The 15,219-nt window shown below is 35.1% G+C and overlaps 2 protein-coding genes across 12 annotated transcripts; both read left to right on the top strand.

Annotated features, from left to right (window-relative positions):
* Positions 1-1,983: 1,983 nt before the first annotated feature.
* Positions 1,984-8,084, top strand: LOC147384313 (uncharacterized). Of its 11 annotated transcripts, none has more exons than XR_015172618.1 (7): positions 1,984-2,562; positions 3,198-3,317; positions 3,513-3,632; positions 3,734-3,865; positions 5,551-5,622; positions 5,909-6,148; positions 7,820-8,084. XR_015172618.1 is itself a non-coding variant. In XM_086425559.1 (4 exons), exons 2-4 carry the CDS (start codon positions 3,504-3,506, stop codon positions 7,832-7,834), a joined length of 276 nt encoding a protein of 91 aa, XP_086281685.1. In that variant the 5' UTR covers positions 1,984-2,562; positions 3,198-3,503; the 3' UTR covers positions 7,835-8,084. The 11 variants fall into 11 exon arrangements, 2 of the variants coding, with proteins under 2 accessions (XP_086281685.1, XP_086281684.1); XR_015172616.1 differs by having other exon boundaries at positions 3,795-3,865; XR_015172613.1 differs by having other exon boundaries at positions 3,198-3,632.
* A 2,565-nt stretch (positions 8,085-10,649) lies between these two features.
* Positions 10,650-14,818, top strand: LOC147384314 (F-box protein At2g32560-like). Its single transcript, XM_086425557.1, has 5 exons — positions 10,650-12,078; positions 12,727-12,806; positions 13,005-13,183; positions 13,388-13,462; positions 14,354-14,818. The coding sequence occupies exons 1-5, from the start codon at positions 11,602-11,604 to the stop codon at positions 14,539-14,541; spliced, it is 999 nt and encodes a 332-aa protein (XP_086281683.1). The 5' UTR covers positions 10,650-11,601; the 3' UTR covers positions 14,542-14,818.
* Positions 14,819-15,219: the final 401 nt, after the last annotated feature.

The following is a 15,219-nucleotide window of genomic DNA, read 5'->3' on the forward strand; positions in this document are numbered from 1 at the left end:
ATAGAATATTGGCAATTCATAGAGCCGAATCAAAACAACTTTAATTTGGATTGGGTTGGTTTGGTTCCAATGGAATTTGGTTCAATTCTGGTTCTTATTTCGTGGAACCAACCTATGTCGGTTCGGTTCCAATTTGACCTCAAACCGAACCAAACCTTACCAAGTTGCACCCCTAAGAAATAGTTTAACATAACTTTTCCATAGAAGGCACCTCCCTAAGCACACCCAAAGTGTTCACATGTAAGAAGAGAACACCAATGTAACCGAAGATTTCATAATCATTTGGTTAATTGGAGAAATTAGTTGTAATTTAAAAATTACCTAAATGGCACATTATTCATTTTAATTCTGAAAAAGATAAATTACTATTTTTGGAATTAAAATATTTTACTAAAATGACAAATTTTAAAATAAATAGTGTTTTAATACCAAAGACATCCTTTTTAGCATCATTTTATAAAACAATATACATATCAATTGTTTAAGTAAACAAAGAGAAATATAAATCTTTTACTACAGTGATGTTTCGTTTCAAGATTTAGTTTTTTTTAGCAATCAACAGCCTTGTAGGAAATTTTCGACATCAGTGGAGATTTGAAAACCCACAAAGTTCACAGTTAAAACAAATATAACGTTTAGAGTTTAGATCTGCAAGTTTGGTTATATATCTATAAGAAATTAACTCTAATGGAGATGATGATTTATGGGTTTTTAGATCACCATCATTTTCTATGTGTCTACTTAAATAGAGAATATGTATACTGTTTTATAAAGGATGCTAAAAGGGCATTTTTTATATTAAAATACTATTTATTTTAAAATTTATCATTTTGATAAAAATATTTTAATTTCAAAATTGATAATATACTGTTTTCGAGATTAAAAGGATTAGTGTACTATTTTTGTAATTTTTCATTTTTTTTAGTGGATTTTTGGTAAAACACCCTTGAAAATACACATTTTTGAAGGGTTTCATTTTCAAGATAAGACTTTTGGGAAGACTATAATTTATATATAGAAGATTATTTAATGACTCATATTTAATTGATAAATTTACCAAAACATGCACCAAAATTGAATAATTTTCAAAACGGAGCACTATTGAACTTAATTCTGAAAATGATAATTTATCGTTTTCAGAATTATATATTTTTTATCAAAATGGTATAAATATATATATATATATATATAGGGAAATGTTCAGCACCCTAAGTTTTACCACACACTTTAACAAACGTTTTTTGTCCTACATGGGTTAGAAGTATTGGAATGGGCTGATTTTTGGTGAGGATGATCTCTATGATTAGAAGATCATCCTCCCCAAAAATCAACCCATTCCGAAATGTTTAGCCCCATGTTTATAGGTTCAAAAATCGTGGACCGTCCATTTTTTGTAAATCATTTTTGATGGGGTTAGAAGTTTTGGAATGAGCTAATTTTTGGTGAGGATGATCTCCTCACCATAGAGATCATCCTCACCAAAAATCAGCCCATTCCGAAACTTCTAACCCATGTAGGACAAAACGCGTTTGTTAAAGTGTGTGGTAAAACTTAGGGTGCCGAACGGGACCCATATATATATATGGGAAATGTTCAGCACCCTCAGTTTTACCACACACTTTAACAAACGTTTTTTGTCCTACATGGGTTAGAAGTTTTGGAATGAGCTGATTTTTGGTGAGGATGATCTCTATGATTAGAAGATCATCCTCCCCAAAAATCAGCCCATTCCGAAATGTTTAGCCCCATGTTTACACGTTGAAAAATCGTGGACCGTCCATTTTTTGTAAATCAATTTTGATAGGGTTAGAAGTTTTGGAATGAGCTGATTTTTGGTGAGGATGATCTCCTCACCATAGAGATCATCCTCACCAAAAATCAGCTCATTCCGAAACTTCTAACCCATGTAAGACAAAACGCGTTTGTTAAAGTGTGTGGTAAAACTTAGGGTGCCGAACGGGACCCTATATATATATAAAACACTACAAAAATGTAAGCTTTTAGCGACACATTTTTCACGACGCCCAAACTAGCGCCACTATTGAATACGTTTTTATGATAAAAGATATTAAAAATTATAACCTGCGCGCGAAAACTAACGGATTTTCGTAAAAACACTCTCCCTATCAATGAAATTTCGTGAATATACTCTCTCTCTCTCTCTCTCTCTCTGTAACAATCTCTTCTCATCTCCTTTACAGTTAGGGTTTTGATTTAATGGCGGTAACTCCCCTTCTAACAGGTCTCTCTCTCTCTCTCTCGATCTCTCGATATCTTAATGTTGAAAAATAATGGCAGATTTTCACATTCTCTGAAGTTTGGAGAATCCAAATCGTAGATTTCGTAGCTCTTTGAACTCTGTCGAATGAGGTATGATTCTTATAACAAGATTTTTAGGGTTTCTTTCTCCCATCGAATTCGATGGATTTATGGTTTAGAATTAAGCTTTTGTCCTTCATCTATGTACGATACTTGGGGGAGATTTTCAACAGAGATTGCTTGAATCTGAGCAAAATTTTCTGGTTTTAGAGATCCAGATAAACAAGATTACTCAATTAGTAGGTACAATCCTGAAACTCCAGATTTTGTATAATTGATTTAAGAGTTTTTTTTTTTTTTTTTGGTTCGATTATGAGGGATTTTAGCATTTGTGACTTGATGTTTCTTGATTTGTTGTTTTAAATCAACCAAAATATTACTTCATTTCACCCAAATATTCTCATTCTGTAAGCAAATTTTTTGTTTTGTTACTTCATTTCAGATTTTGTTTCATTTGTTCATATAGGATTTGTTCTAAACTAGTGTTTCTTCATATATCTATGAGTAGGAAATTTCTTCCCTTGCTGTGTCCTTGTTATTGTGCTGCAAAGTCAGTGTTACCAATCAGAAAAACTATTAGATAGTTCAGATAATTCCTCTCATCTCACCATATGGGTTTTTGTCCCAGGAGATTCTTCTAGGTTGTGTGTGTGTTTCAGCATTTCCTTCAACTTCGTCAATTTTCCTTTCGTGGTGTGATATAAATTGTGTCGAGTTCAACACCATCAGCTCATAAGTCAGATGGTGTGAGTCACTCATGACTCCATCAGTCCATCCTGTATTAGTGACCCAGCAGAGCAATATCCCATCCTTTCCTATTCCTTTTCAATTGATTCCTGAACCTCTCTATTTTTTATTTTAAATAAATAAATAAACAGGTACTCTTCAGGAAAATCACAGCTACATGGCTAGGAATGGAAACATTTCTACAAAAAAGCAAGAGGACATGGTTGATGTGAATCTGAAACCAGACAGCCAGACACAGCCACAAACTGGAGGTTGTTCCTGTTGACGCACAATGTGAAGTTGAAATTCCCATTTCTCCATCATTTTTCCTACTTGATTGGGTTGTGTCATCTTCTCCCATTGGCTGTAATGATTTCATATTTTTTGCCCCATTTGACATACTTGGCTTTGGTACCTTTAACTTGTTGCTCGCTCTACTCGACAACCCTTCTTTTGCAATGAAACAGAAAAAGATCATTCGACACAATGATGATGGATCTTTTGATGCTGAGCTGAAGATTGGTTTCAAATTCTTGGGTGAAAGTTACGTCTCTCATGTAGAATTGAACAAACCAAAATCCATAAAGGTAATTTATCTTATCTTAATTCCATGAGAAGTTGTTATGGCCCTTATTCTTCCATTAATTGTTGTTTCTCTTTTGATTTGTTATTGTTGTCTCACTTTTAGACAACTTCATCGGAAAGTGGCCTTTTCGACCATTTGATTAATATTTGGGAGTTTAATCCAGGACCTGCTCCCGGAACTTGTGACCTTTATTTCTTGGTGGACTTCAAATTTCAGTCACCACTATATCGGCAGGTATTATATACTTTAGCTTGTTAAGATTCTTTCTTATTTCTTTTCAATTCTCTAGACTGAGAAATCATAGACAATTCACGTGGCTAACCCTGTTTATATAATGGTTTGACTATGTTAAGATTAATTCAATTCTCATGGGATGGACATAACTAGGTATCGTCTAATGGTCTCTGATTGTACACAAAATTCACCCAGAAAACAGCAATGTAAAGTGCTTCCTTAGCACAGCATTTGTTTCATGTAGCTTGGTATATGTCTAGTGGATTGTTGATCGCAGTCTACCAACAGCATCGCCATAAATAGGTGCACATGCGGCTGTGAGACCCATCATTGGAGGTCCCTCATTAGAAAGACTGATCATTTGAAGGTGCACATAGGAGATCCCTTAAGTGTAGAATTGACTCACCCAATACATGATTCATAAACTTTTTTGATTGGCCTGCTATAACTTCCTGATTTTGCTGAAAGGATAAAATGGTTCAAGTTTGGGCTACAAGAATAACTAGTTGTATGATCCTCAGTGCCACCTGCTGCACATGTGCCATGTGTAGCTATTCCATTGGCCGCACACTGCCCTTATGTTCCACCTTATTTCTAACTGTAGATTATTCTGATGCCTTACATCCAAAAGTAGAGCTTGCATTCGATTGCTTAACAGACTATGGAGTATTTAGATACTTTGGCCTTTTAAATTGTAGTCTTGATTATGAACTGTCTAACAAAGGCATAGATTTATCCGTGTCTAATACATTAAATTTAGAAAACCTGAATGGGACAGGCTATATCAGATGGAAGCTGCATTTATTGCAGGTGGGTAATGTATTGCTAGAAATTCTCAGGGTCACATTCTATAGGCTACGATTTTCTTCTTTGGAAAGGCAACTAACAATGATGAAAAATTCAAAGCCCCCGTGGAGGTTTTGAAGTTTGCAAATTGGATGGCCAAAATGTAGTTTCGACATGGATTCGTCTTCATATAGCATCCCATCTATAAAATTAGATAGTTGAGCATGAGACTAGGCAATCCTGTATCGAATCTTAGTCTAACTCGAGTGTTCTATTCAGTAGAGGAGATACCGAGATCTGTTAGAAAACCCATTGTGAGTGACTCAATGGGGTTCCCAAACCTACAAACCTTGCTTAGTGAAACAAAAAAAAAATGATAATGTTGAGGTTGAGGTTGTTACCATCCAAGATAAAAGTCCCTTGCTCTTTGAGCTGCATATTGGTCAGCCTTTCCTCTAGTTTGTTACCATCCAAGATAATTTGAAGTCTGTTTGAAATTCATGGGGTTCCCTCTAGTTTTTGTTAGCAGCGTCATGCTTTGTATCTCTTCCCCTATGTATGTTTCTGTTGTTATTAATGGCCGCCTCAATGGCTACTTTGAGGGGAAAAGGGGCCTTTAGGCAAGGAGACCCTATCTATCTCCCTTTACCTTTTGTTTAATAAGTTAAAATTGGGGTACCAATAGCAACTCTATAAATTTTTGTGTGAAATTGATATAGGAGAAAAACGCATTTGGTTCAGATTATTAGATTCTGATTCCAGACATTTTTTTATTATCAGAATCTCGTTGGACTGACCATATTTTTGTAGTTATACAAAAAACAGATTTTAAAAACATAATAAACGGGTTCCTCGACATTTATGATCTCCATGTTCCTGTTTTGATTTCTGAAACTCAGGTCTTCTGCGCTTGAAAAGTTTGGAGTTGTTAGATACTGAAGTTGGAAGCAATGACCTCCATCATATCTCTGGTTAGGCATCCTTCAATTTTTTGTGCTCATGATACGACCATTTTTTTTATAACAAATTTGTATATTATATGACATCGTTCACATTTTCTTAAAAGGAAGCGAGTTAGTGCAACTTGTAGTGGGTTTTTAGGCTGTAAAAGTTTCTGTATCTAATCGCATACCAGTGCCTAAGTTGGCATTGACTCATTTTGGGTGATACAAGATGGTTTACATGCTTTATGTTTATGTTGAACTTTAATACAACTAATGTTCACTTTGTTCTTTCATCAATGTTACTTTGCTTCAGGAGTAGGAACGGATGGAAAGTCAAGAACACTAGGAAGCAAGACAATTGCAACTCATGGCTGAGCAAACCCAGCAGAAATGTGAACGGGGAATGGATGCAGCATCTGCTGCTTAGTTATTTCTATCTGTGTCTGCCGATGATCTTCAACCATGGATGGTTTGGGGCTACTATATTTTTCCTATGATGTATGGGCAAAATGCCATAGCCATCAATGAATTTCTTGATGACAGATGGAACAATGTAAGATCTCCTCATAGTTTCAGAATTATTATTTGTTTTCTTGATTGAATGCTAGCATCTACATTATTTATGAAACATTTCTTCATATAGAATGGTTGTTGGTTGTTGTAGTTTATCTTCAACCCCAAAAACCAGATCATCATGCCAAGGTCTAGACCATTAGATGGTTCTCATGTGTCATGTGTTCTCTATCTCAAGAATTTTCTAACATTCTAGATCTTGAGTGACATGGTCAGCCACAACAGCAACATAATTCTCCAACTATAGTTATATACTTAGTCAATCTTCATATCTTTTCTTATGATCTGTTCTATTATATGTTGATGGATGTATTTTCTCACCATTCAACGAAACTTGGATCACTAATGTCTCAAGGACAGCCCAACAACGGAATAAATTAAATCCCCATTGTAGTCATCCGAAAAAAGATTCTTTAACTACAGAAAAAAGAAACCAAAACACTTTTCTTATTGATCTAATTAACTTCTAAATCATAGGAATTATGTGGAGATACACAAAGGTCCTTTTTTTCAGTGTCTCTTCCTCTTTGTAGTATACTCTATATGAAATATTCTTGTATTATGTTCTACTTTAGCACTCCAACGTTAATCTCTAATCTAGATTGTCAATTTAAGATAGAACATTGCTATTGAATGTAAGTTCTGTTCTTAGCATGTTTTGTATCACTTGATTTGAATTGAAGACTTGTTCTTTTATATGAGAATGCAAGAAAGAAATTTGATTTACAATTATATTATTGTTTTGGACATTATTATAAAAAACGGCTAACCCCAAATATTTGTGATAACTCTTTGATGGTGATCATGACATCATTGACAAAATGCGCGTAGCTTTAGATATGAGACAACGTACAACTTGGTGCAATGCTTCACTAAAATCGATCAAGTATAGACTCAAACTTGATCCAAGTCTAATGTAATGCCGGATAGGTGCTGTTGAGTTTGAATATTCCTCCTGGCGTTAGGTTTGGATCTGACTCCGTTGAGTTCCTAGATTGGAACTTCATTACTTGGGCCAAAACAAAACTTGTTTCATTATCTCTTTGTTCATTTCAACTCAATACTCTAACTTAGTCAAATCTGCTTCCACAAACTAGACTAGTCACTTTTAAAGCAGTTTCGATAATCTGAATATTTAAATACATTTGATAATATGAAATTCCCTATCTCCCTGTTTCTCCGATGAACAAATCTGCAAAGCTCTATCTGTTGATGTTCCACAAAATCTGTTTTCTAAGATTATTAGTTGTGAATAGGGCTTGTTTAGTTGATGTTTTCATAGTTGATTCTTACTAAAATAATGCTTAGGTAACACAATGTATTTCAACTTTCTAAGTAGGAGATCTTCTAAGAAAGTCCGACCCACTCGTTAACATGCCAGGTGGATTCCTATGATGTTGCTAGACTGTCTCTTTAGTTTCTCCAACAGTAACATTAGATGCTAAATAAATGTAAAGGCCTCAGTTTTAAGTCTTAATGGTAACAGTTAGGCTTTTACCTTGAGAGACCATTGGTGTCTCAACAGGTGTTGTATGCAATGGTGGTGAAACCTACTAATTATTGATTTCATTTGACTTGTATCAATTGCTTCTCTTCTTAATCCTTTATTTATTTATTTGTGGCTGGAACTGATATTCACTTTGATCTGCAGATATTGGGAGAATGAGAATGTCCGGCTAGATTATAGGTCAATTCATATGTATACATTGGATGATGAAGTTGAGACATTCCCTTCAAAAGCACATGTGTATTGAATTTCATCCTCATAAACAATGGATAGGATCTCATGTGGATCACCCAAGTTCTCAATGAAGTGTTGATATAATGATTGTAGCATACAGCGGAATGGTTGATATGAGAAGATGATCATTTAAGTTGGCGTTGCATTTACACTCTTGAATAAGCTCTTTGATCCCCTTGTGGACTTGTGCAATTGATTTTTTTTGCTTTCAGTTATACCACAGTTATAAATACACATTATACTTCTATTATAAAAATAATAATTTTAAAATTCTTATTAGCGACGGCCATTCCCACCACTATAGGCATTCAAAATCGTATTTATAACTACGGTAAAAAATAAATTAGCGGCGGCCACTAGGTCTCATTTATATCTATAGCGACGGTAGTAGTTTCAATTAGCGGCGGTTTATGACCGTCACTATAGGTCTCATTCATACCTATAGCAATAGTAATACACTAAATTAGCGGCGGTTTTTGACCGCCACTATAGGGCTCCATATGGCCTTTACCGACACCATATATAGTGGCGCTACACATGGCCATCACTATTAATAATAGCGGCGGTTTTTTGGGTATTTGCGGCGGTTTTTGACCCCCGCTAAAAACTTAAAATTTTGTAGTGAAATGTTCTACATCAATGGGATTCTCTTGATATTATACAAAAATAAATTTTGACCTTTTGTTAAGAGGATCATGTTGACATTGAGAAATTTAAATAAAAATGTTGTGTCAATTTGATCCTTTTGACGGTGTACAAAAATAAAGTTTGATCTCATGTCAAGAGGATCCTATTGACATTGAGTAATTTAAAAAAAAAATGTTGTGTCAATGGGATCCTTTTGACAACTTACAAAATTATATTCTGAACTCATGTTAAAAGATATTTTCGGTATTAAATATTACTAATTTACTATTTAGATTTTTTTTACCATTTTGGTAAAAAAAAAAATTCGAAAATAAGTTCAATATTGCTCTATTTTGAGAATTAATCTAAATTGATGCTCCGTTTTGATAAAATTTTCTATTTAATACTATTATATATCAAAAAGAAAATAAATTTAAATAAGCATATTATAGTTTTAATCTTTTAACAAAAGTAAATTGATTCGAATTATTTCAATAGGGAATGGTAACTATAAAAGGAAATAATTGTGCATTAATCTAAGTCGTATACGTGTCTAAACCGCTTAAGTGGTACCAGTCGCAGATCAGCATACCGTTGCCCTCCAAGTAGGACAGGTTGGAGTAGAGATCCTAGCCTTACTGGTAGGGTAGCACAATATTAAGCAAATCCATGTCTGCCAAGTTAGGCAGACTAGGTCATAGAATAATCGTAAGTCTGATACGCACATGTTAATCCCAGAAATCCCGGAAGAGATTTTTGCAGTTTAGTACGATCAATCCAAAAGATCTTCGTTAGGTGAACAACTTCACAAAGTCAATAGATATCCCATGATTACAACTTATAGAACAAGAAACCTTGATACATAGCGAGGGAATATAAATAGCATAGTAAGCACTATTTAAGAGGATTTTTTTAGAGGTATCAAAGTCTAACCAATGATCTTAAACTATTTTCCATCTTTTCTAACTTAAGCGTCGGAGTGATTTTGACAGGTACCACACTACCGCGAGGAAGGAGGTACTCGAAACGACTTTGAATCAGTGCAATAGAGTCCATCAGAACCGTTATCGGATTCTGACAGTATAGTAACCATTAATAGACGTGTGGGATAACGTGTCTAACACCTTCCTTGTCTCTCAACCAAACATTTTTACCTAATCTCCAGGTAAACTTTTTCTTTACCCATTGAAAGTGAGTCATTACAAGTCCAAAAAGAATGTTAAAAACTCATTTTATGGTGTCCATTCACACCTAAACTCTTTGAATGCTGACGATTCTAAAATCCAAGTAGATGAGATCAAAATTCCGAAAAAATTTTAACCTCACATTTCTACAAGGCTCATCAAAAGTACGATTTCATGATGCCCATGGTGAAAAAAAAAGGCTCAAATGAAATTGCTAGATTGTATTAAAGGATGATATTTGATACATAGATCTACCAAAAGATGTAACAAATTCATGCCTCAATAGACCTTTAAAGAGTGTGCTAATATGTAGGTCGACCAACCATGGGCAAATTCATGGCTCAATGGACCCTAAAGAGTCAGACCTAAAAATATGATTCATTTTGTTCGAATATTTGGATTTTGATAAAGATCGATCCTATAATCTATTGGATTGGCTTTGGATCAACCATATTTCGGTCCAACACGGGCTTAATCTGCTATGTGTTTGAAATATATGTTTTATATAAATGTATGGTATATATTTACTCTTATTAAATCGAATATAGTTGGATTAGGATCAATTTGAAAATATTGATTTTATAGATGGAATCCAGAAAAATACGCATCATATTGGATCAGATCCAAATATAAAAATGATGAAGCTGATCGGATCCAAATCAGGTCCGGGTCCAATAAATTTCTTAGTGGAAGGATACCAATCCTTCCAAACCCGATCCATTGACAGCTTAGTGCCAAGTGGTGAAAAGTTACACCTGAGTTGGATAGCATAACTCGACTCCAGGAGTAGAGAATCTAAACCATTGGAGGAATCTTTAAAGTTGCAATTAGGGTGGCGCTTTCGTAACAACCAATAAAAAGATAGATTTGACTTGAGGTCATCACAAAGGTTGCATTTTCTGGTTGGGCGGATTTTCCTGTAAAAAATGATTTTCTGGAGGGAAAAGTTTGGTGCAAATTAGGAAAATTTCAGATGATGGGCTTTCTGCCTTCTTTGGTTGTCAGGCTTACCCACCAAATCTCTTAACCTTAGGAATCTATTTCTTTTTTAGAGAGAGAGAGAGAGAGAGAGAGAGGGTTTGTTGGGGGTGAGGTGAAGATTTTGATGAACTGAGGAGGGAGGACCCACTTCAGGTTCATCTTCATCTTCATTAAATTTGCAACAAATTAGTCCAAAATTGAGCTTAATTAAAGCAAATTTCCAATCACCTAGATCTGGGTTTTCTTGTATTTTCAAAGATCTGTATGGTTTTTATTGGTTTTGGAGATATGGGTTTATGAATGGAGATCCAATTTCAACTCCTCAGGTGATTTCTTACATATTTTCAGAAACCATAACAGAACTTGAATCTCTCCAATTATTTCTGTACTATCTCTCTCATTCTAACTCTGTATATTTTTAAAATTTTCTGTCATTCTTACCTGTCTATGATAGTTTTGGTTGCTCAGTAGATTAAAGGAGATTCCTCGCTTGATCTAAATTTTATCAGCACCAAGAAAATAAAATTGTGGTTTGAGGTGTCTATAGATATCCCTCTTTTTTTTACAAGCCATCGACGAGGCCCACTGATTGAATTTGGTGGGCTTTGTGGAATCAAATATTTTACCCATACTCTAATTTATTCTCGGTATGTAAAGGAGGAAAGAGGGCATCAATTGTTTCACATTGCTTTCTTGAATTTGGTTCCTCCTTTCACTTGCTTTATCCTTTATGTAAAACCCAATTCAATTCATCTAAGATTCCCTCTATTGGTGCTTCATCCTCCTTTCCAAATTCCTTTCTCTCAAACTTCTTCCATCATTGACGTGTGAGGTAAGATTGTTGTTTCTCTCATTCTGGAAAAAAATTTCACGTTTTTTTATTTGATTGAAATTCCCGTCATGATGCCCTTCAAAAGAAAGTGTTCCAAATCAAAAGTACAGAATGTTGGGGTGGAAAATGAGATGACAATGTTGGATTTGCCTGAATTAGCCTTGCAATGCATTCTAGGGAAGCTCCCTCCATCCGGGTTGTGTAATATGGCAGGAGTTTGTAGGTCTTTGAGAGATAGATGTTGGAGTGACTACTTATGGAAGAGACACATGAAAGAGAAATGGGGTCGAGTGATCGGTAGCATTGCTCATAGAGAATGGCAATGGCATGTTTACTCGATGAGGGATTCTAATGTCAGGAATCGAAAGAAGAAGAAAGGATTGGTTAGGTCTCTATCTTGTGTCATGTCTATGCCATGGGTTAGATCAAAGCACAAAAATAGTGTCAGGCCAAGGAATTCTTTGCCACGTGATTTGATCATGTCTTGGTATCTTTCTCTTGAGAGTGGCAAGTTATGGTTCCCAGCGCAGGTCTATAATCGTGAGGTATCAATCATAGATACATTATTTTAATTGTGATTTTATATTTTGTTTAATTACTACTGTCTTTTATAGTTCGTACTTCTAGAAATCTATTATTTTTCAGTTGAAAAATCTGTCTTTGAGTTCTAAATGTCTCACTTGAGTCGTGATCCAGGGTGGTGTCCCGTTCAATTAACAATGTACGGTGTCTATGTGGCCATTTTGTTTGGAGATTAAACTAAACACATTGGTCTGTGTGTCATGTAAAAAATGTCTTGGTTAAGAGCCCCATGTGTTTTAAACTCCCTACCAAAATGTGCCACGTAGACACTGTTCCTATTCTATATGAATGGGACATCGTACTTGATCCTGATTCTCTATAAGTTTTTATGTCAGCAAAATGTTGATGCCTTTTCTGTTAGAAACAACTGTAATTTCAACTATTATTTTTGCTTTCTATTTTCAATTTTGCACTTTTGTTGATTTCTGCCGTTTCTAGCTCTTTTGACAAATATATTGTTGCAGACGAAGATAAATCTTTCTTTGAGCTCTAAATGTCTTGGAACTCTTTTTTATGATATAAGCTTTGATGTTTGATGTGTGGCACTCAATTGTTGATTCCTTGTTCTGTTAGAAAATTACTAAAAACTTTGTTCTTTTCTTCTACTTCAGCATGGACATGTTGGATTTATGTTGTCTTGTTACGATGCCGAGCTTAGCTATGATAGCCGCATGGACACTTTTCATGCAAGGTATCATGCTATATAGCTTTCTTCAAACTTGAGTCCCAACAACTTCAAGTGACCTATGTTGTTCTGCTTTAACAGGAGCTACGAATTTGGCATTGTTTTCATGTTTATTACCTCATTTATAAAGGCATTATTACCTATTTTGTGATCTATTAGTGAGACTTTGGACCTTTATTGATCTTCGGGTGGTTTTTATTTTAGGTATCCACCTCATGGACAGCGGACAGCAGTGATAGAGGAAGGTGTGCAATGGGATAGGCTAAGAGCACCGCCTGTCGATACTCCTGCTCACTATCTTCATCAATCTGATTGTTTAAATGATTTATGCCCTGGTGATCATATTGAGATTCAATGGAGAAGAAATAAAGAATTCCCTTATGGTGTGTTTTTGAATATTAAAATCAGTTCTCAACTTTTTATTATAATTGTGATGGTTTACTAACCCAATTTATGAATCTTCCAACAGTAGTATTTTGAATTTTCCTCAAACCAACAAATAAAATTTTATTACTGATTTAAGCATGAAAACACCTATCTTTTCATGGAGATTTACAACTTTATGATGTATGGTATATGTATCACAGGTTGGTGGTACGGGGTCGTGGGTCACTTGGAATTATGTGACGGGAATGAGAATCACTGCGGTTGTCATAATAGTGGTAAGAAAATTAAACAATATTCATTAGTATTCTTTTCCATTTTCTTTAAACTCGAACACTTTAAGAAAAATGGGATTTCATTTTTCTTTTCCGATGGATAACAAATTTGTAGGACAAAGATCATCACCATCATCATCGAAGTCTTATCCCAAAAAATTTGGCTTGGTCGAACGAAAGTTGTTGCTTCATTCTATTATGTAAAACAATGTCTTCTCTTAATTTAAGACAAAGACCTAAATAAAAAAAAGTAGTGATTGTGATTGGCACCCTGTTAGAAGTGTCATGCTGTGTCAAGGAGTGTCAGTGCGTGTTGACATGTCTTCACAGTCAGGTCCCTTAATTTAATATGTATCCTGTTAACACTTGACACTTCTTGCCAGACTCACATTATAGATTGTCCACTATGATATGTGGCCTTAATTACTGGCCATCCAGCAAGCCATACCACTACATATGGGACTCATGATTCAAGCTATACCCACTATTCGATATGTCTTCCAAGAAGATCTATTATGTCAACTTTCCAAAAATCATCCTAATTGCCTGATTGTGAGCATTTGTCTCATAGACGTTCATCAGGACTATTTGGCACGCAAGTTTTAATGAGCTTATCTCACACATAAAAATTTGATGGACCTCATCACCATATACAAGTATCAGCGTTTCATTCTTAGAATAATGTTATAGTCTACCACCCAGCTGAGAAGCACCATTTTAGCTCAATATATAATCCTGTTATTTGGACAAATATATTGTATTTGATCTCTTTTGGTTATGTTGTTATTATGGTTCTTGTTTTCTTCTTTTGTTGAGACTTTGTGTGGTGTTTATGTTAGGTGTCTAGCACTATGAACTTTGGTTATATTTCTAACACCCAAATCATGCTCACAGATACTGTGATCTTGGATTTCAATCAGTACACCCCCGGTTCAAGGTGGAGGCAAACGATCATAAACAGGAAGGACCATCGGGAAAAAGGTAATGAAGCAGATGGATATTATGGTGGAATCAGGAAAATTTATAGCGAGGAGGAGATCTCAATATGGAAGAATTACTGGCCAACCAGAATCTTGGATTAGGTTTCCCGTTATGCCTCGTCACGACTACTCTATATATGAGACTTTTTGTTTGAACTTTGAAATATAGAATTTAAGAGTAAAAAATGGTTTCTAGGATTTGCAGATCGAAAGGCTTAGATTTTTGTTGGGTGGATGTATGTGTAAGCCATTTTTTTCTGGCCATTGAGGAATTTACAACTGTTCGATGCGACTCCAATTCATCCAGTATCCTCACATCTTTTTAAATGCAAATCGAAGGTACCATACTTAACATTATATAAAGAAAGTTTATCATTTATGTACAGTGTGCTTTTCTACACTTGTCTCTCATCTCTTATGATTTATGAGATGTTTACTATTATTTTAATCTCGTCATGTTTGAAGCAAGACGTGTATTCAAGACCATTACTTAAGAACTCGGAAACTTTACTTCGAAGTGTCTAAATTCAAGTGTGTAGGAACAAAAAAACAAAAAAAAAACACTCCTTGGGATTGGTAAAGTTGCCAAATCAAGGCATTCGGATCCGGTTCAATCCCATTCAAGTGGTTCAAACATACCATGGGTCTGACCCATACCACAATCGGTACAACTAAGGGGGATTCGACCCATTATAATCGTAACATAAGGAGGTTCGGTCTCTAAAGAAGTTAACTCCTTCAACCTTTCAACCGTAAGGTTGTTCGGCCTCCATAAGAGCT

Source organism: Akebia trifoliata, chromosome 15 (assembly GCF_017979445.1).
Source record: "Akebia trifoliata isolate Shusen 1 chromosome 15, ASM1797944v1, whole genome shotgun sequence".
NCBI lineage: Eukaryota > Viridiplantae > Streptophyta > Magnoliopsida > Ranunculales > Lardizabalaceae > Akebia > Akebia trifoliata.

Excerpts from the sequence above, each read along its gene's own strand:
- LOC147384313 (XM_086425558.1), top strand. The coding sequence starts at position 3,504 with ATGAAACAGAAAAAGATCATTCGACACAATGATGATGGATCTTTTGAT. Across the intron at positions 3,633-3,794 it reads ACAAACCAAAATCCATAAAG|GACCTGCTCCCGGAACTTGT; the intron begins GTAATTTATCTT and ends AGTTTAATCCAG. Across the intron at positions 3,866-7,819 it reads AGTCACCACTATATCGGCAG|ATATTGGGAGAATGAGAATG; the intron begins GTATTATATACT and ends TTTGATCTGCAG.
- LOC147384314 (XM_086425557.1), top strand. The coding sequence starts at position 11,602 with ATGATGCCCTTCAAAAGAAAGTGTTCCAAATCAAAAGTACAGAATGTT. Across the intron at positions 12,079-12,726 it reads CGCAGGTCTATAATCGTGAG|CATGGACATGTTGGATTTAT; the intron begins GTATCAATCATA and ends CTTCTACTTCAG. Across the intron at positions 12,807-13,004 it reads ATGGACACTTTTCATGCAAG|GTATCCACCTCATGGACAGC; the intron begins GTATCATGCTAT and ends TTTTTATTTTAG.